This window comes from Bipolaris sorokiniana (genome assembly GCF_000338995.1).
Source record: "Bipolaris sorokiniana ND90Pr unplaced genomic scaffold COCSAscaffold_10, whole genome shotgun sequence".
NCBI classification, from domain to species: Eukaryota; Fungi; Ascomycota; class Dothideomycetes; order Pleosporales; family Pleosporaceae; genus Bipolaris; species Bipolaris sorokiniana.
Window position 1 is genome coordinate 583,623 of NW_006911904.1, and position 13,545 is coordinate 597,167.

General features: G+C 42.2%; 3 protein-coding genes across 3 annotated transcripts; 1 reads left to right on the plus strand and 2 right to left on the minus strand.

Moving 5' to 3' along the window:
- Positions 1 to 14: 14 nt before the first annotated feature.
- On the minus strand, positions 15 to 311 carry COCSADRAFT_63050 (uncharacterized protein; the record flags this gene model as incomplete). The annotated part of the gene is made up of 1 exon (XM_007703632.1): positions 15 to 311. A coding segment is annotated over one exon (297 nt), but the record flags the coding sequence as incomplete, so codon positions are not given.
- A 223-nt stretch (positions 312 to 534) lies between these two features.
- Positions 535 to 1,879, plus strand: COCSADRAFT_146243 (uncharacterized protein). Its single transcript, XM_007703633.1, has 2 exons — positions 535 to 1,455; positions 1,582 to 1,879. The coding sequence occupies exons 1-2, from the start codon at positions 682 to 684 to the stop codon at positions 1,774 to 1,776; spliced, it is 969 nt and encodes a 322-aa protein (XP_007701823.1). The 5' UTR covers positions 535 to 681; the 3' UTR covers positions 1,777 to 1,879.
- A 5,400-nt stretch (positions 1,880 to 7,279) lies between these two features.
- On the minus strand, positions 7,280 to 8,263 carry COCSADRAFT_121144 (uncharacterized protein). Its single transcript, XM_007703634.1, has 2 exons — positions 8,020 to 8,263; positions 7,280 to 7,970 (listed from the first exon to the last, which is right to left on the minus strand). The coding sequence occupies exons 1-2, from the start codon at positions 8,251 to 8,253 to the stop codon at positions 7,419 to 7,421; spliced, it is 786 nt and encodes a 261-aa protein (XP_007701824.1). The 5' UTR covers positions 8,254 to 8,263; the 3' UTR covers positions 7,280 to 7,418.
- Between the last annotated feature and the right edge of the window lie 5,282 nt (positions 8,264 to 13,545).

Consider the following 13,545-nt stretch of genomic DNA (forward strand, 5'->3'; position numbering starts at 1 on the left):
CAGCTCGGCGCCGGGCTACGATCGATTGGCGTGGTGCGCTTGAGTATAACGAGATGCGAGTTACGATGAACAAAGCGATCAACCCAGTGATATCCGAGCTGCTTCTGAGCTAGCTGCGACGCGATATTTCGAATGATACTCCGTGTGGGTGCTAGGCCTCGCTTAGTGAGTCTATCGATATAGTCGATAAGCTCAGCTTCATGTTGTGGGTGGACTGCCTGCTGGTTTTGTGCAGCTGCTTGTCTGGAGCGAGAAATACCTCGGTGGCGGCGGCTCAGCGTTCCTAGGTCAACACCATATTTTTTTACAATTTAAGAATACACAAGTTTTTCATTAGGCTTCAAAGCGTTAATAGCAGCAAGCGCAGCGTCAATTGATTGCATTGTGGTCACGTTATGGGTGGTTGAAGTGGATGGAATAATTGGTGTTGGAGGACGTAATCCGGCGTTGGCCCGTCCGCGGCGTTGGCCCGTCCGGCACCTCTAGTACACGACTTATCATGCGAAACATTCTCGTTCCTCAACGTGCGATTCTCACCATCATTACGACCAACTGCTCTGAATCTACCAAATCTGAAGATGAATCAATAAACTGTTGCTATTGGATCTATGCGATATCGAATAACTATATCATCGCTATAAACACCCGGAGAAAGAGGATTGAAAAAGCTAGAAAGCATCGATGGCACAAACATCACCATTCCTCACCTTGCCAGGCGAAATCAGAAACCAAATCATATCCTACGCCTTTAATCGTGCACCGGGCAGTATACCAGCCTCGAGCCTCTCCAAAAGTGCCCTGGCACTCGCATGGACCTGTCGCCAGCTATACGCCGAATATGCCTCTCTTGCGCGCTCACACAGCGTCATTTACCCTCTCAAATGGTTGAGCGCACAGCAACTAGCAGAAAAAACACGAGCCCTGCTCGCTACTGCTTGCGCACCACAAGTCACCAAGCTGCAAATTCTCCTACCAGCATGCCTGGGAGAGCTGTACATTTGCGATTCCTCGGCAACAACGCGTCGACGCGTAAAAGGGTTCCACTTTGCCGCCGCGGGACTGCCGAACCTAGAAGAGCTGTATTTCCGATTTCAGAGCACAGATTCCCATGGTAACGGTGATGGTAGTGGTAGCGGTGGCGCGGGCAGAGAACTTGTAGTACACATGCTGTGGCGCTTGTTGTGGGAAAAAGACTTGTCGCGTCTCAACAAAATCTGCATCGTGCACGATGGAGCACAGCCTTTTCTTTCACTGACACTGCTGCATGGCATGCTGGTCACCTTCAAGCCGCTATATGTGTCGCGCAGATGGCATATCAAGTCGGATTTTGAACATGGACGGTTGGTGTTTGTAGAGAAATCTGGAGATAAGACAAAGAGGAGGATCACGGTGCTTGTGGGATATAGCTTTCATGAGGCCGAGGAGTATGTAAATGTGTGTGAGGATATTATAGAGGTATGCTATTTCTTTTTCATTATCTTCCAGGTAATTATCTGAAAAGAGAAGGCTGCAAGTCTGGCTGCAGCAGCGCGAATCGGCCGTCACTTTTCCTTTTCACTTATGTTGACTTCAAACTTACAGGACAAGCATGCTGATGTTGTCATCGCTCGGCGGAGAGACTGCAAATATGTGGCTCCTTTAGAAGAGATGACGGATGCCGATTTGAGACAGGAAGTTGATAATCTGCACACTTTGTTTCCAGTATCTGCGACTGAAGAACCTTTGTTGCAGCCGCATATTGAAAAAATACGTGCTAGGTGTAATCCTCGTCTATAGAGACTAAAGAGCAGCTATTTGCCCTAAGTTGCTGTCCGCACAATCAAAGATAGACTCAACAAGCGTGAAATAATGGCGGTTTACAAGGATGCCAATCACTGTGCTCATCTTGTTAGAGCGTGCCCACGCTCAATCATGTTTTACCAAGGAATATTCCCATCCATGAAACACTGACCTTGAAAACTTCTGCAATGTCCCCAAATTGACAAACGTCGCATGGCAGGCAGATTTGCCAGCAGTCACGGAGGACCCGAGTAGCTGTGTCGATCCTACAAAATCCTCTACATTTCCACACGTCACCATCAAGCCATCTCCACGCGTACATGAGCCGCCACAAAACAGCAGCATGCCCTTCACAGCTCTCCTCGGAGTGCCCCACGACCGGTTAAATTACATGTCCGTTTGGCACGTGGTAACGTAAGATGGGAAATGAGGTGAAGTCCAGCTCTCGGGATGCGATGAACGCGGTGTCGGCGACTCTGATGAGCCCACAATTCTCGTATTCGATGGGTTGGTATTGATTTCATCCCACGGGGCGTCTGCCGAGGTCAGAGTCCGAGCCTTTCAAACCAAACCAGAGTCCAAGGACTGAGCGAAGAGGAGCGCTAGCGGACGGGAATGAAGGGTCGAGACGGAACGGCACGGATCGACATGGTAGATGTGAACAAAATGGTGTAGAGAAACCAAGTGGCAAGTGTTGAAGGATGCCTCCCCTCGCCACACGGCGGCCAGTAAGAAAGTCCATGACAACCCGCGTAATGATTCCAGGGGCTCAATGGCCCAGAACCATCCCGTCGTCTTGTCCGTGGAGTTCGCACTGTGGCTTCCTTTCCTTGGCAGTGGAGACAACCACTGTCCACAGAATGTTATCTTGTACCCCGGTTTTCATCAGCAGCCACTAGCCAGGGTCTCGACAAATTTTGTTCGGCGAACTCGGGCATTTTCCTCTCTGTTTCATGTCAGGTGTTCAGTCGCGTGGTGATCTCGTGGACGAGGCTCCGCCGTAAAGACTAGTTCAGTATGTTCATCTAGAGTCGTCCGAACCTATCAAATTGCCTAGCTCTCGCTTGACCATGCTGTGGAACGGGCCGATGGTGTTTGGGAATATCCTAGATCCTACTAAGCTGAGGCCCTACATTGCATGTACGTACATCATTTCTGCCACAGTCGTTCAGGATTGGGTCCGTGCAGTAGCGGGTTTCGGTGGAGTTGAAGTCTGTTTTCCTGGACGTCTCTGAGAATGATCAACACTCTCTAGTTTTGCTTTTTCTCATGCATGCTTGTATCGATTATCAGCCGGCAGAGACTTTGTGATCACTCTGCTTCTGATCAAGAAGCGGACATCAAAGAGACAAAGCATCGCAGGGCAAGGCAGATCGCACTAGCCACGAACCCACTTTCCCTGCTGCAGCCCCGGGACTGCTAGACACCAAGAGACGGAAGAAATGGGTCAAATATTGAGTAGACCCAATCATTTGGTACTGTCAATGTTGATGAGGTTGGATGTTGCAGGAAGGATGCCAAGTCGAACGACTGGGGAAACATCTCGGTAAGAGGAAAAGTTAGCGAGCATTCAATATAATTTCCATGCACTTCGGTAGTGTTTGGCCCCGAAATGCGGCACATGGTGGTCGGAGGAGCGGATAGTTGAGCCGGATTAGCTCAAGTACAGTCGACTACTACCAGGCACGTGGATGCTAGTCCCAGCAGTCTGGTAAACTCTCGACTACATACAGACTTAGATGCTCTCTTCCCCTCTAATGGGTGTATGTGGGCAGTGCATATGCTGTGCCGCCATGCCCTACAGAGCTCACCGTTCCTGCATGGAGGCAGCTGCTGCTGCGCGTGTGCATGACACGACAATCTGGGCTTACGTACCTGCGGCAGACAACATCAGTACGTATCGATAAGCAGCGAACGCCACCACATGACATGTTGTGCAACCCCAACCACGCACCAGGCGCTATGGCGCCAGGACGGCAGAGCTGAGATATGGCGAGGCCGAGAATTTGGCCAACATGTTGCAGGCCCCTAGTGCACTCGCACCGGTGTCGATCGCTAAAGATAGGGAACGTACAGCACTACCCTTGCCCTAACTTTCCTCATTCGAGGGGCTTGGCCGAGCATAAGCGTTACTCACCTACGACCCGTGCACCATCCTTTCAAGCGCCGTGGCGTCAGAGTCGTTATGTGATAGGCTATATTGAAGGCCCGCGTACAAGGCTCACCCAGAGCGTAAGCAATGGAACGGACCGTCGTTGTCTAAAATCTGATAAAGAGTGTGTATCGGCGTAAGGCTGGATGGGTGCAGATATTTGAAGATCGGTATGACGTTGGTGCTGATTCTTTTGAGCCCCCCATTCTCGTCCCAGCACATGAGAGTCCCGTTGGGGAACAAATTCTGGCAAGCACGAACCCCTCAAGGTAAGCAAATAGTGCGGTTGACAAGGCTATGAGTGTGTACAAGTATCGAGATTAGGCAGCATAGGCCTCCCGCTTTAACATTGCAAGGCCAACACAGCCCACTCCTTACAAAAGTAGCTTGCCTGAATAGCAGAAAATCTGCTTAGATTCGCTTCGTGTATGTTATTCTCGAAGAAACAGGTCTAGCGCAATGACAGTGACAAGTTCTGATTCCTAACACTGAGCTTTTTAGACCACCGAAAACCCAATAATGGAGTGGCTGTACGGGCTGTCGACAGAGGCTGATGCTTACGAATTCAATCAGTATTCGTGTAGTAGAAAATATAAGATACAATACCGGCATTGGTCTAAAGAATACTATGATCAGCATCTACCTAATCCCTCGACATGACTAGAATTTCAAGTCCATGAGTGTGCATGATCAACCAATGAGACGCTCTTCTATTTAGCCATTTGAACCGCACTGGTAGCAATAATAGGCGATTACGATGTGGGGCGCTGAAAGCCGGGTCATTTCGGTTACGCGAAGTGGGTGCAAACACGACGCAAGATAGGGATAAGAGCAAATAGCTCTAGCAACTGCAACACCAGTGATTGATGTTGACATATGATTTATCTGCATTAGCGCACTGAAGGAATGCTCAACGGAGACAATGAAGAGATGGCCCAGAAGCTTAGCGAATCACCTTCAACACTCAATGACTTGATTGGAAACATTGACGGCAGTAATGTAAATTTGCGTGTGTTGTTGTACTCCATCATCCAGCCTTATCTATAGGAATTTCGTACATTTTCAACTATCTTGAAGTACTTTACATATTGCAAAGCCTCTTATCGATAGGAGATAGTTCAAGCTTGATGATTTGAGTGTAGTGGCTTTCTGAACGAGCGGACTACCGATTGATAGGACGAGTAGTTCTAAATATACGTATAGAATGTGTCGAGGCAAAAACGGTATACTGCAATTTCCAGGGTCCTTGACGCTGATGAGTGGCCTGAACGCTGCATCGTGGCATCATTACGTGACTGCCGCTCCTGTTTTCAAAAATGATGGTATGGTGACTCTTCACATATCAAGCCACCCCCCAGACCAAAGTATACGATCGTGTTGGATTGTGCCGATAAAACAGTGGTCAATTCTGGACTCGTAGGTTCAAACGTCGTCCAATCTGGCATGGAATTGGGCAACCAGCCTCGCGATAACAGTTGACTACCAGAATAGCAACCAGCGTTATTGTAATAAGATGTTGGCTCCGTGAAGGTCTGCGGATGTAACAGCGCATAGTCGGAATTTGGCCACGATTCTGATGGCATAAATGGCACCGTACTTGCGTTGTCTCGCATAGCTAAAATTTGTGATGGGGGTATGTCGCTGAAAGACGAGCCGAGTCCATGCTCAATCGACGCTGATATCTCTTCGTACCATGTCTGCGGATATGAAATGTAGTCTGCGCAGTGAATCATAGTTATAGGCTCGTGGAATGCCATAGGTTCAGGCGTAGGCGGCGAGAGGCCACCTAGACTAGAGATGCTGCTTGTCCACATCGCCTGATCCGAGCGGACCATGATTTGTTCGGGGTTTTTTATGTACAACTGACTCTCGTCAATGATGCATGGTGTATCCATCGATAGGGGAGCAGATTCGGCATGTACAGGGAGTGATACGGTTTGTATATCCGTTTCTAAGACACTTTGAGAATTGCATGACATGCGCCGCACATGTCCATTGCCGCCCAAAGATGGCAGATGTTGAGGTGAATCTGGCCTATCAACCCGTGAGAGAGCACTCAGAGAATGACTCTTTACTAGTGAATGTGATGATTTCCGAGTGTTTGAACGATGGATATTTACAGATGTGCGGCGGGTCGATCGGGGTTCACAGGTGATGCCTTTGGTGGTGCAGCGTGAACATGAAGGTGCCTTGAGAGTGAGCTTTGTGAGAAACAGCGCCCTTCTGGAAAACACATACTGCCTTGTTACACTTTGTCTTAGCTTTGGCACACGTTACGCATGCAATCGCTCTTCTAGAGGGTAATCTAGCGTATGGATTTTGAGGCTGTGGCTCCGCTCTCATGTTGTACGAGGAGTCATGAAGAATCTTGGAAGTCTTAGGACTCATAGTTCTGAATCAATATAATAGTAGAGACCGAACTGCGCAACAGATTGATTATGTGCCCAAGAAAGAGGAGTCGTTTTATGCAGGATTCGGGAGACGCAGTAGAGGCACCAGAATAGGCTAGAAAACGGGATTCATCCTCGCCAGTAGTCAGGAACTGAGTCGATGATATACTAGTCCAAACGGAACGGAGTAAGGCCTGAAAATCCCAAAAGGCTATACGCAGTAGCTGACTAGCGGAGGCTCGGCACGAAGCGAGCCAAACTAATCATAGAACCAGTGCACATACCTTTGGTTACGAGTGAAACAGTGACGAGGGTCCGTTCTTGTGCCGATGAGGCGTTTGCCACACTAGTGGAATCGAGGCTGAGCCCGAAAATGTAGACATTCCCTCATGAGACGTTGTCCCTAATTGTGGTTAGATGGAACGCCACAGCGGACGTACTTCGAGCAAGGGGGTATGGTAGGCTATGTTTCGCTGAGCTGGCGGTGGCATGAGCCTTTGTGCATGCTGGTTGCAACTGTGATGCTGAATTCTGACAAATTTCACCATGGCGGTCAGTACCTATACAAACTGCCATGTGGCCGAATCGTCGGGAACCCCGATGGACAGAGAGATGCATGTTCCGAAACATGGGTAGTATCCGCACATGTGGTAAGTCTTTGGACAGCGACGATCCCCTGGAAAATGTTGGTTAAACATCCTTGCGAACAGCCATGATGCATACGCGTATAACAGGTCGCGACTTGACGGAGGTTGTCATCTGTCGAGCATCGCTGAATCAGTCAGCAACAGGGTCGCGCTAGCGGCAACCGTTTAGCAGGCCGGCCACATCGCGAATAGACCTGGGCAATGGGGCCAATTTCTTAGTATAGAGAACGTCAAGACCGTTCCATTTGGATGGGATCCTTGGAATGCCAAATATGCGGTGTTAGTAGCTTGTTCAATGTATTTCCAGCATCAGGGGACTGGTGAGACCCTGGCTTTACCCATGCACGAACAAGTGCAGATGCACGTTGCCATAAGAAATTATACATGAGCGGCTACAACACGACCATGCGCATGCACCCATCTAACTCTGATGGCGCCTATGTTGCATAGTTACGACATAGTTAAAAGCGCCGTCTCTATCGTAAAAAGTATCGGCGCGTCAGTCTCGATCCTTATACTATCTGCTTTGACGTGGTTACTTGTACTGACTTGCCCGCCCATGCGTGTAGCCCACTGCTTGACATCCCATTCCAAGCCCTCAGTCGAGATCACGGCTGGGCCGTATATAGGAACAAGACCCACATTCTCTGTGAAAACCCGGCTCGCCTGGACGCCTCTCAAAATAGTTATTCCTGCCTTTATAATGAGCGACAGACTGGATTCCGAAAAGAGCCACAAACGAAGGTTGGGATGCTTGGTCTCCTCTCGAATCATCTCATGCAACAGTCCCAGCCCTTGGTCAACACGTCCACCCAATGTTCCAAGAACGAGGATGTCTCGCATACCCGACGACAAGACACGCGAAGAAATCTTCTGCATGCATTTTCCAAAATCTGTACTTTCTTGATCGCCGCCCCGTGATATTGAGACGCCTCGATCGCGATAGTAGTCACGAACATCATTGCGCAACGAGTCGAGGTCGCCGTGGACGATGTCGGGTAGCTGCATCTATCAGGCTTGCCTAGTGGCTCAAATATTCGCTTCTACTTACAAATTGCTCGCGCTGCTGTGTCAGTTCTCCTGCAAACATATCAAAGAGCCTGTTTGCGCCGCCGTCAGCGCAAACATGGTAGTTACTATGCTTCCAGAGATGCTCGAACGCCGTGAAATGCGTTATTGGCTGGTTGAGAATGAGAAGATCAGGCCGGGCAAATGAGGCATCTAACAGCTCTTGTTCGACTAGGTATCTCGCCAGAAAAAGCTCTTTAATTCTGTCATGGCTCATCTTAGTCGATATATCAGAGATTATACTATTACTAAGAAGAGTAAGAATACAACACCACACATGTCTTAAATAGCAGTAATATACTGGTGCGAGTTGAATCGGTAAGCGAACCACGCTAGTCTAGTTACGTACTCTTAACTATGTTATCTATATTCTTTTGATTTCTATTTTTATTTCTAGTATTTTAAGATTTTAAGTTACTACAAAAATATATTAGGTTAGAAAGTAGTAGTAAGTAATAAGAAAGGCATTTCTGGAAATAGAGAAGAAATACGCTTGGAAATAATAGATAACTATGTTAGAAGACGACAGCTACTATAAAGCATATATTCAAGTGTTTGTATAACAAACTTATTAAGTAAAAAAGATTAAACGTTTATTACGTATAAGAAAAATAACTTTAGAGAGTGATTTAGTACTTAGAAGTATATTTAGTGTTACGGCGCTAGCTAACATAGCAGCGGACTGGTAGTTTCTAAGTATAAGAGGCTAGAAATCCCTGGGTGGCTGCTAGGGCTATAGTGCTAGCTAGGTGGCTAGCGTGCGGCCTTCCTAATTAGCTACTAATAGAATCTAGGTGTGGGCCTAAGTGTTAAGAGTATAGCTCGAGTGGAAGTAATATTAGACTTCTAGTATTAAGCTTCTTATTAGTTAGTTTTCATAGATAGAGAGATAGTGTACAATAGGTTAGTAACGTAGGTAAGTATAATATAGTATTATATTAATATTTAAAACTTAAGTTAAATATATTAAGCTCTAAGAGCTTAATAACTAATACTATATACTAAAGCTTCATGTAGTGTACTTAGTTGCTTAGTACTACTAGGTATTATACGGGGTTAGAATCTATACTTCTCTTACTAGGTCCTACACTAAAGCTAGTAAGCTTTACACTAGTATTCTATAAGGTATTTATCTAGTAATATAGTAGAGCAGTATACTTATAGAAGAGAGTAATAATAAGGTTAATAATCTAATCTATATTACTATAGACTAATAGATAACGATCTTATTAAGTAAAGTAACTAGTAAGAAAGTATAATGTAAGTTAACTATACTGCATGTAGTTAGTGCGTGCAATAGTTCACCTAATGTAACACCGCACCAAAATAGGTACCCGCTAAAAAATGAAGCTTTTAACCACTACTCAAACGTTATTATTACGAGATATTTTAGTAGAGTACTACTATAGTCGTATATTTAATATCTATCTACTAATATTTATTAGGTAAGCTTACGTTATAGCCGCGCGTAGTAGTTTTAGTAGAAGGCTTAGCAGGCGGTAATATATTACTACCACTACTTTCAGCCTCTATAATACAACGCCGCTTTAATTTTTTTATTTTAAGTTAATAAAGCTTTTTATTTAGCTGTATTCTACTTATTATAAGCTTTTAGTATAATTATAGCAGTGCAGTTATATAACTTTTAGGCGCGCGTAGTAGCTAGTTATACAGCTCTTATAGTCTACTCCTTCTACTATACTATTTTAGCTATTTCGCGATACTTATAAGTAGCTTATACTATCTATTTTTTATATACAGCTGCGGCAGTTCGCTTCTTCCTTTAGTGTTTTTTAGAGTTTTTTTTATACTCTTACTATTATTCTACTACCTTATAGGCCCTAGCTACTCTTACTAATTATAGACTCTATATTACCGCGGTGCTATAATACTCTTCGTGCTGCTATAGATTAAGAAGTTTTCTTTTAGATTTATAGCTTTTTTGAGTAGTAATACTACTACGTAGTTTCTTATTTTTATAGTATAAAAGCTTATTCTAAGTCTATAATAAATAGAGTGCCTATTTAAGCTATTTAGCTATATTTCTTAATATATCTAGCACTATGTGTTACAAGTAACAAAAAGGATTCTCTCCTTAACAAATGACGAGATGGCGGAAGGCCTATGGACGTCCACGTCAGAAGGTAATAATTAACGCGGGGCGCTGATCACGTAACGTGGTATCTCGCTAAGGTAGGACATCTAGAGATGCTAGACTCTTAGGAGATGCCAGGACATTAGGAGATGCCAGGATATCTAGAGATGCTAGTAATATTAGAGATGTTAAGGGCTTGGCTAGATGTTAGGACTGGAAGTAATAAGGATATAAGGATAGATAGATTTTATTATTTACTCTCGTTATAGTTAACTTAAATTATACTTTCTTACTAGTATCTTTACTTAATAAGATTATTATAAGTTAGTCTATTAAATAGATTAGTCTTATTAAACCCTTCTTAAGTACGCTAACTCTACTATATCGCTAGATAAGCCTTATAGAATACTAACGTAATACTTACCTGCCTTAGTATAGACTAAGATAGAGAAGTATAGACCTATACTCTATATAACACTTTAACTACTTACAGATCTAGTAGAAGAAGGATTAACTAATAGCGTCTAATTAAGATTAAACTATGTTAGGAAATTTAAGCGAATACGTTAACATCCTAGGCCTAGTATCTAAGGGAGATATGAACATAACTAGTAGTACCTAAGGGGGAAGTAATAAGCTAGTAGTAGGGAGCCCTAAGTACGAACTCGTTAATCTTAGACGTAAGAGCTAAGCTTAAATAAGGTAGATAGCTAAGTTACAGAATATAATTAACTAACTTATAGGTTAATTAATAGCCACCCTAAATAAGAAACTACTTAAGAAGCTGAAAATAGCAACCCTAGAAAAGTACAACGGAAGTCGCACTAAGTTATAGATATTTCTTACTAATATTAACTTATACTACGAATTTAACGAGGTACCTAATAACTAGAAAAAGATTCTTATAGCTAGCACCTATATAAAAGAACGAGCGTTAAGCTGAATATAGTTATACGTAGAGGACTATCTATTAAATATTAAGAATAGAGGAATAAAAGACGAGACGCGCGCCTTATTCACTAGTTAGGCTGAATTTAAGAAAGAGAAAGAATATATCTTTAGGGAAGTAGATGCTTAGAACTAAGTAGAGAAAGTAATAACTCGCCTAAAGTAGACTAGTTTAGTATTAGCGTATATAGCTAAGTTTAAGCAGCTATAGGCACGAATTAACTAGGACGACGCAGTACTTTAAACAGTGTTTAAAGTAGGTCTAAAGGAAAATATTAAAGACAGACTTATATATTACGATAAACTAAATACGCTTTATACGCTAATTAAGTTAGTAATATGTATTAATAATAGACTATAGGAAAGAAACTAATAAAGAAAATAATCCTAGCTAGTAATAGCTAATATAAGGAAACAGCGTAGCTAGTTTAATAAGAATAGTAATACTATTATAACTAGTAAGGTATAAGATAAGTCTAAGAATAAGAATAAGAAACTCTAAGAATAGTTTAATAACAGACTCTCTATAGAAGAACGTAAGAAGCGTTATAATAGTAAGATATATCTCTAGTATAGTAAAGTAGGATACTTCCGCAGAGATTACCTAAAAAATAAAGTTAGATAAGAAGTGGTTAAGATTAGAATAATTCGGATACTAATACTATACCTAACTAAGAAGCTAGATAAAACTCTTAGCGACTTAGACCTATATAAAAAAGTAAGATAAGCTACTAATAAGGCCTTTAAGCTAGTATAAAAGGTAATAGGACTCTAAGATTTTAAGTAAGACGCACTACTACTAATAGATTAGTAGATTAAAGGGGCCGAAGTACTACGCCGCCTAAGAAACTAATAGTACTAAATTTACGGAACTAACGCACATTAAGCTAATAATTATAATATTAATAGATAAGTTATAATCTTAGGACCCTAAGTAGATAAGATTACCTATAGGGCTGCCTTGAAATAACCTAGGTTTAAAGAACCTAATAATAAGGAGACACCTTAGACGTTTAAGAAATAGATAGAGCAACACGAGCGCCTATATTAGGTTGACTACCTAAGATAGTATAATTATTACTTAAAGAAGCGAGAAGAAACTAGAGATAACGAGGACAATTACTACTATACTAATTTATAGCATAACGAGTGTCGCGTATAGTATTACTATATATACTAGCCTATAGAAAAGAAAGCTTACGAAGAGTTATATTAGATTAAGTATATAATTAATTACTAATTCTATAAAGAACAGCGACAGAAAGCTAGAAGGGTAGATAACTACTACTATAGTATAATTTCTATAAAAGAATAAATAGCGAAGAACTATAGAATGTATAGAGCCTAAGTATAGGAAACGCTAGTAGAGTATAGTAAACTCCTATAGACATATTATAGAAAAGGTTATACTATATACTAATAATAGTTTAAGAATACTTAATAGATAAGTAACTACTACTATAGCATCCTACTAGCGAATATTTATAAGGCAAAGAATTACCTAATTTATAAAAGTAAGAGGCTAGAACTAAGGAAGAGGACTACGTAATAGAAGATACCTTATAAGAATATCTATTAGAGCTTCTACTATAATGATTAATATATAATATACTATTCCGCTAAGATAGGCGAAGGCTACTTTCTAAAGAAAAAGAGAAGTAGGTAGTTAAAAAACTAGGATACTACTAGGGATAGAGTTACGCTGGTAAAGGCAGTTCTAAAATAACTCTTAAGTAAGTATAAAAGGTAGGAGTAAAAGAGTTATAATTAAAAGCTATAGTACTTATAGACGGATATAAGGTGCTAGCGCTTATAGATAGTAGGGCAGCATGAACTGTTATCTTACCACGAGTGGTGGAAGATAATAATATACCCTATCAAACTAAGAAAGTTCTAATATAAGTAGTATTAGCTAACGACAGTCCCACGATATACGGGAACGGCTAGATTTAACTTAAGACTAAGGCAGTAACGTTACGCCTAGCTAGTTAAGAAAGCTAAGAAAGAATTAGTATTATAGATCTAGAAGACACTAAGATAATAATTAACTACGATTAGTTACTAAAGTATAACCCTACTATAGATTAGCAAATGATAATAATACTTAGTAGAGAACCTATATATAAGGTTACTAGAGTACGATATAAGACACGCCTAACGAATTAGCGCGTAACCTAGAATGGGAGATTTAGTATAATCTTACTATATAAGATCGCGAGAATCTATATAAAGAACTCTTAGAGTATAAAAGTTATTTAGATACGGCAGATCGCGACTACAAAGGAAGGATTAGTACTATAGTTAGCGATTCTAACAGAATACTAGATGGACGAGTTTAGGGAACTATTTAAGAAAAATAAAGTAATAGACTTAGTAGAATACTAGGATTAGGATTATAAGATTATCCTAGAGGAAAGAGTAAAGTTAAGTCTAGAAGGAATATACTCTATAGCGCCTAAGCACGAT

Excerpts from the sequence above, each read along its gene's own strand:
- COCSADRAFT_146243 (XM_007703633.1), top strand. The coding sequence starts at position 682 with ATGGCACAAACATCACCATTCCTCACCTTGCCAGGCGAAATCAGAAAC. Across the intron at positions 1,456-1,581 it reads TGTGTGAGGATATTATAGAG|GACAAGCATGCTGATGTTGT; the intron begins GTATGCTATTTC and ends TCAAACTTACAG.
- COCSADRAFT_121144 (XM_007703634.1), bottom strand. The coding sequence starts at position 8,253 with ATGAGCCATGACAGAATTAAAGAGCTTTTTCTGGCGAGATACCTAGTC. Across the intron at positions 7,971-8,019 it reads CACAGCAGCGCGAGCAATTT|CTACCCGACATCGTCCACGG; the intron begins GTAAGTAGAAGC and ends TGATAGATGCAG.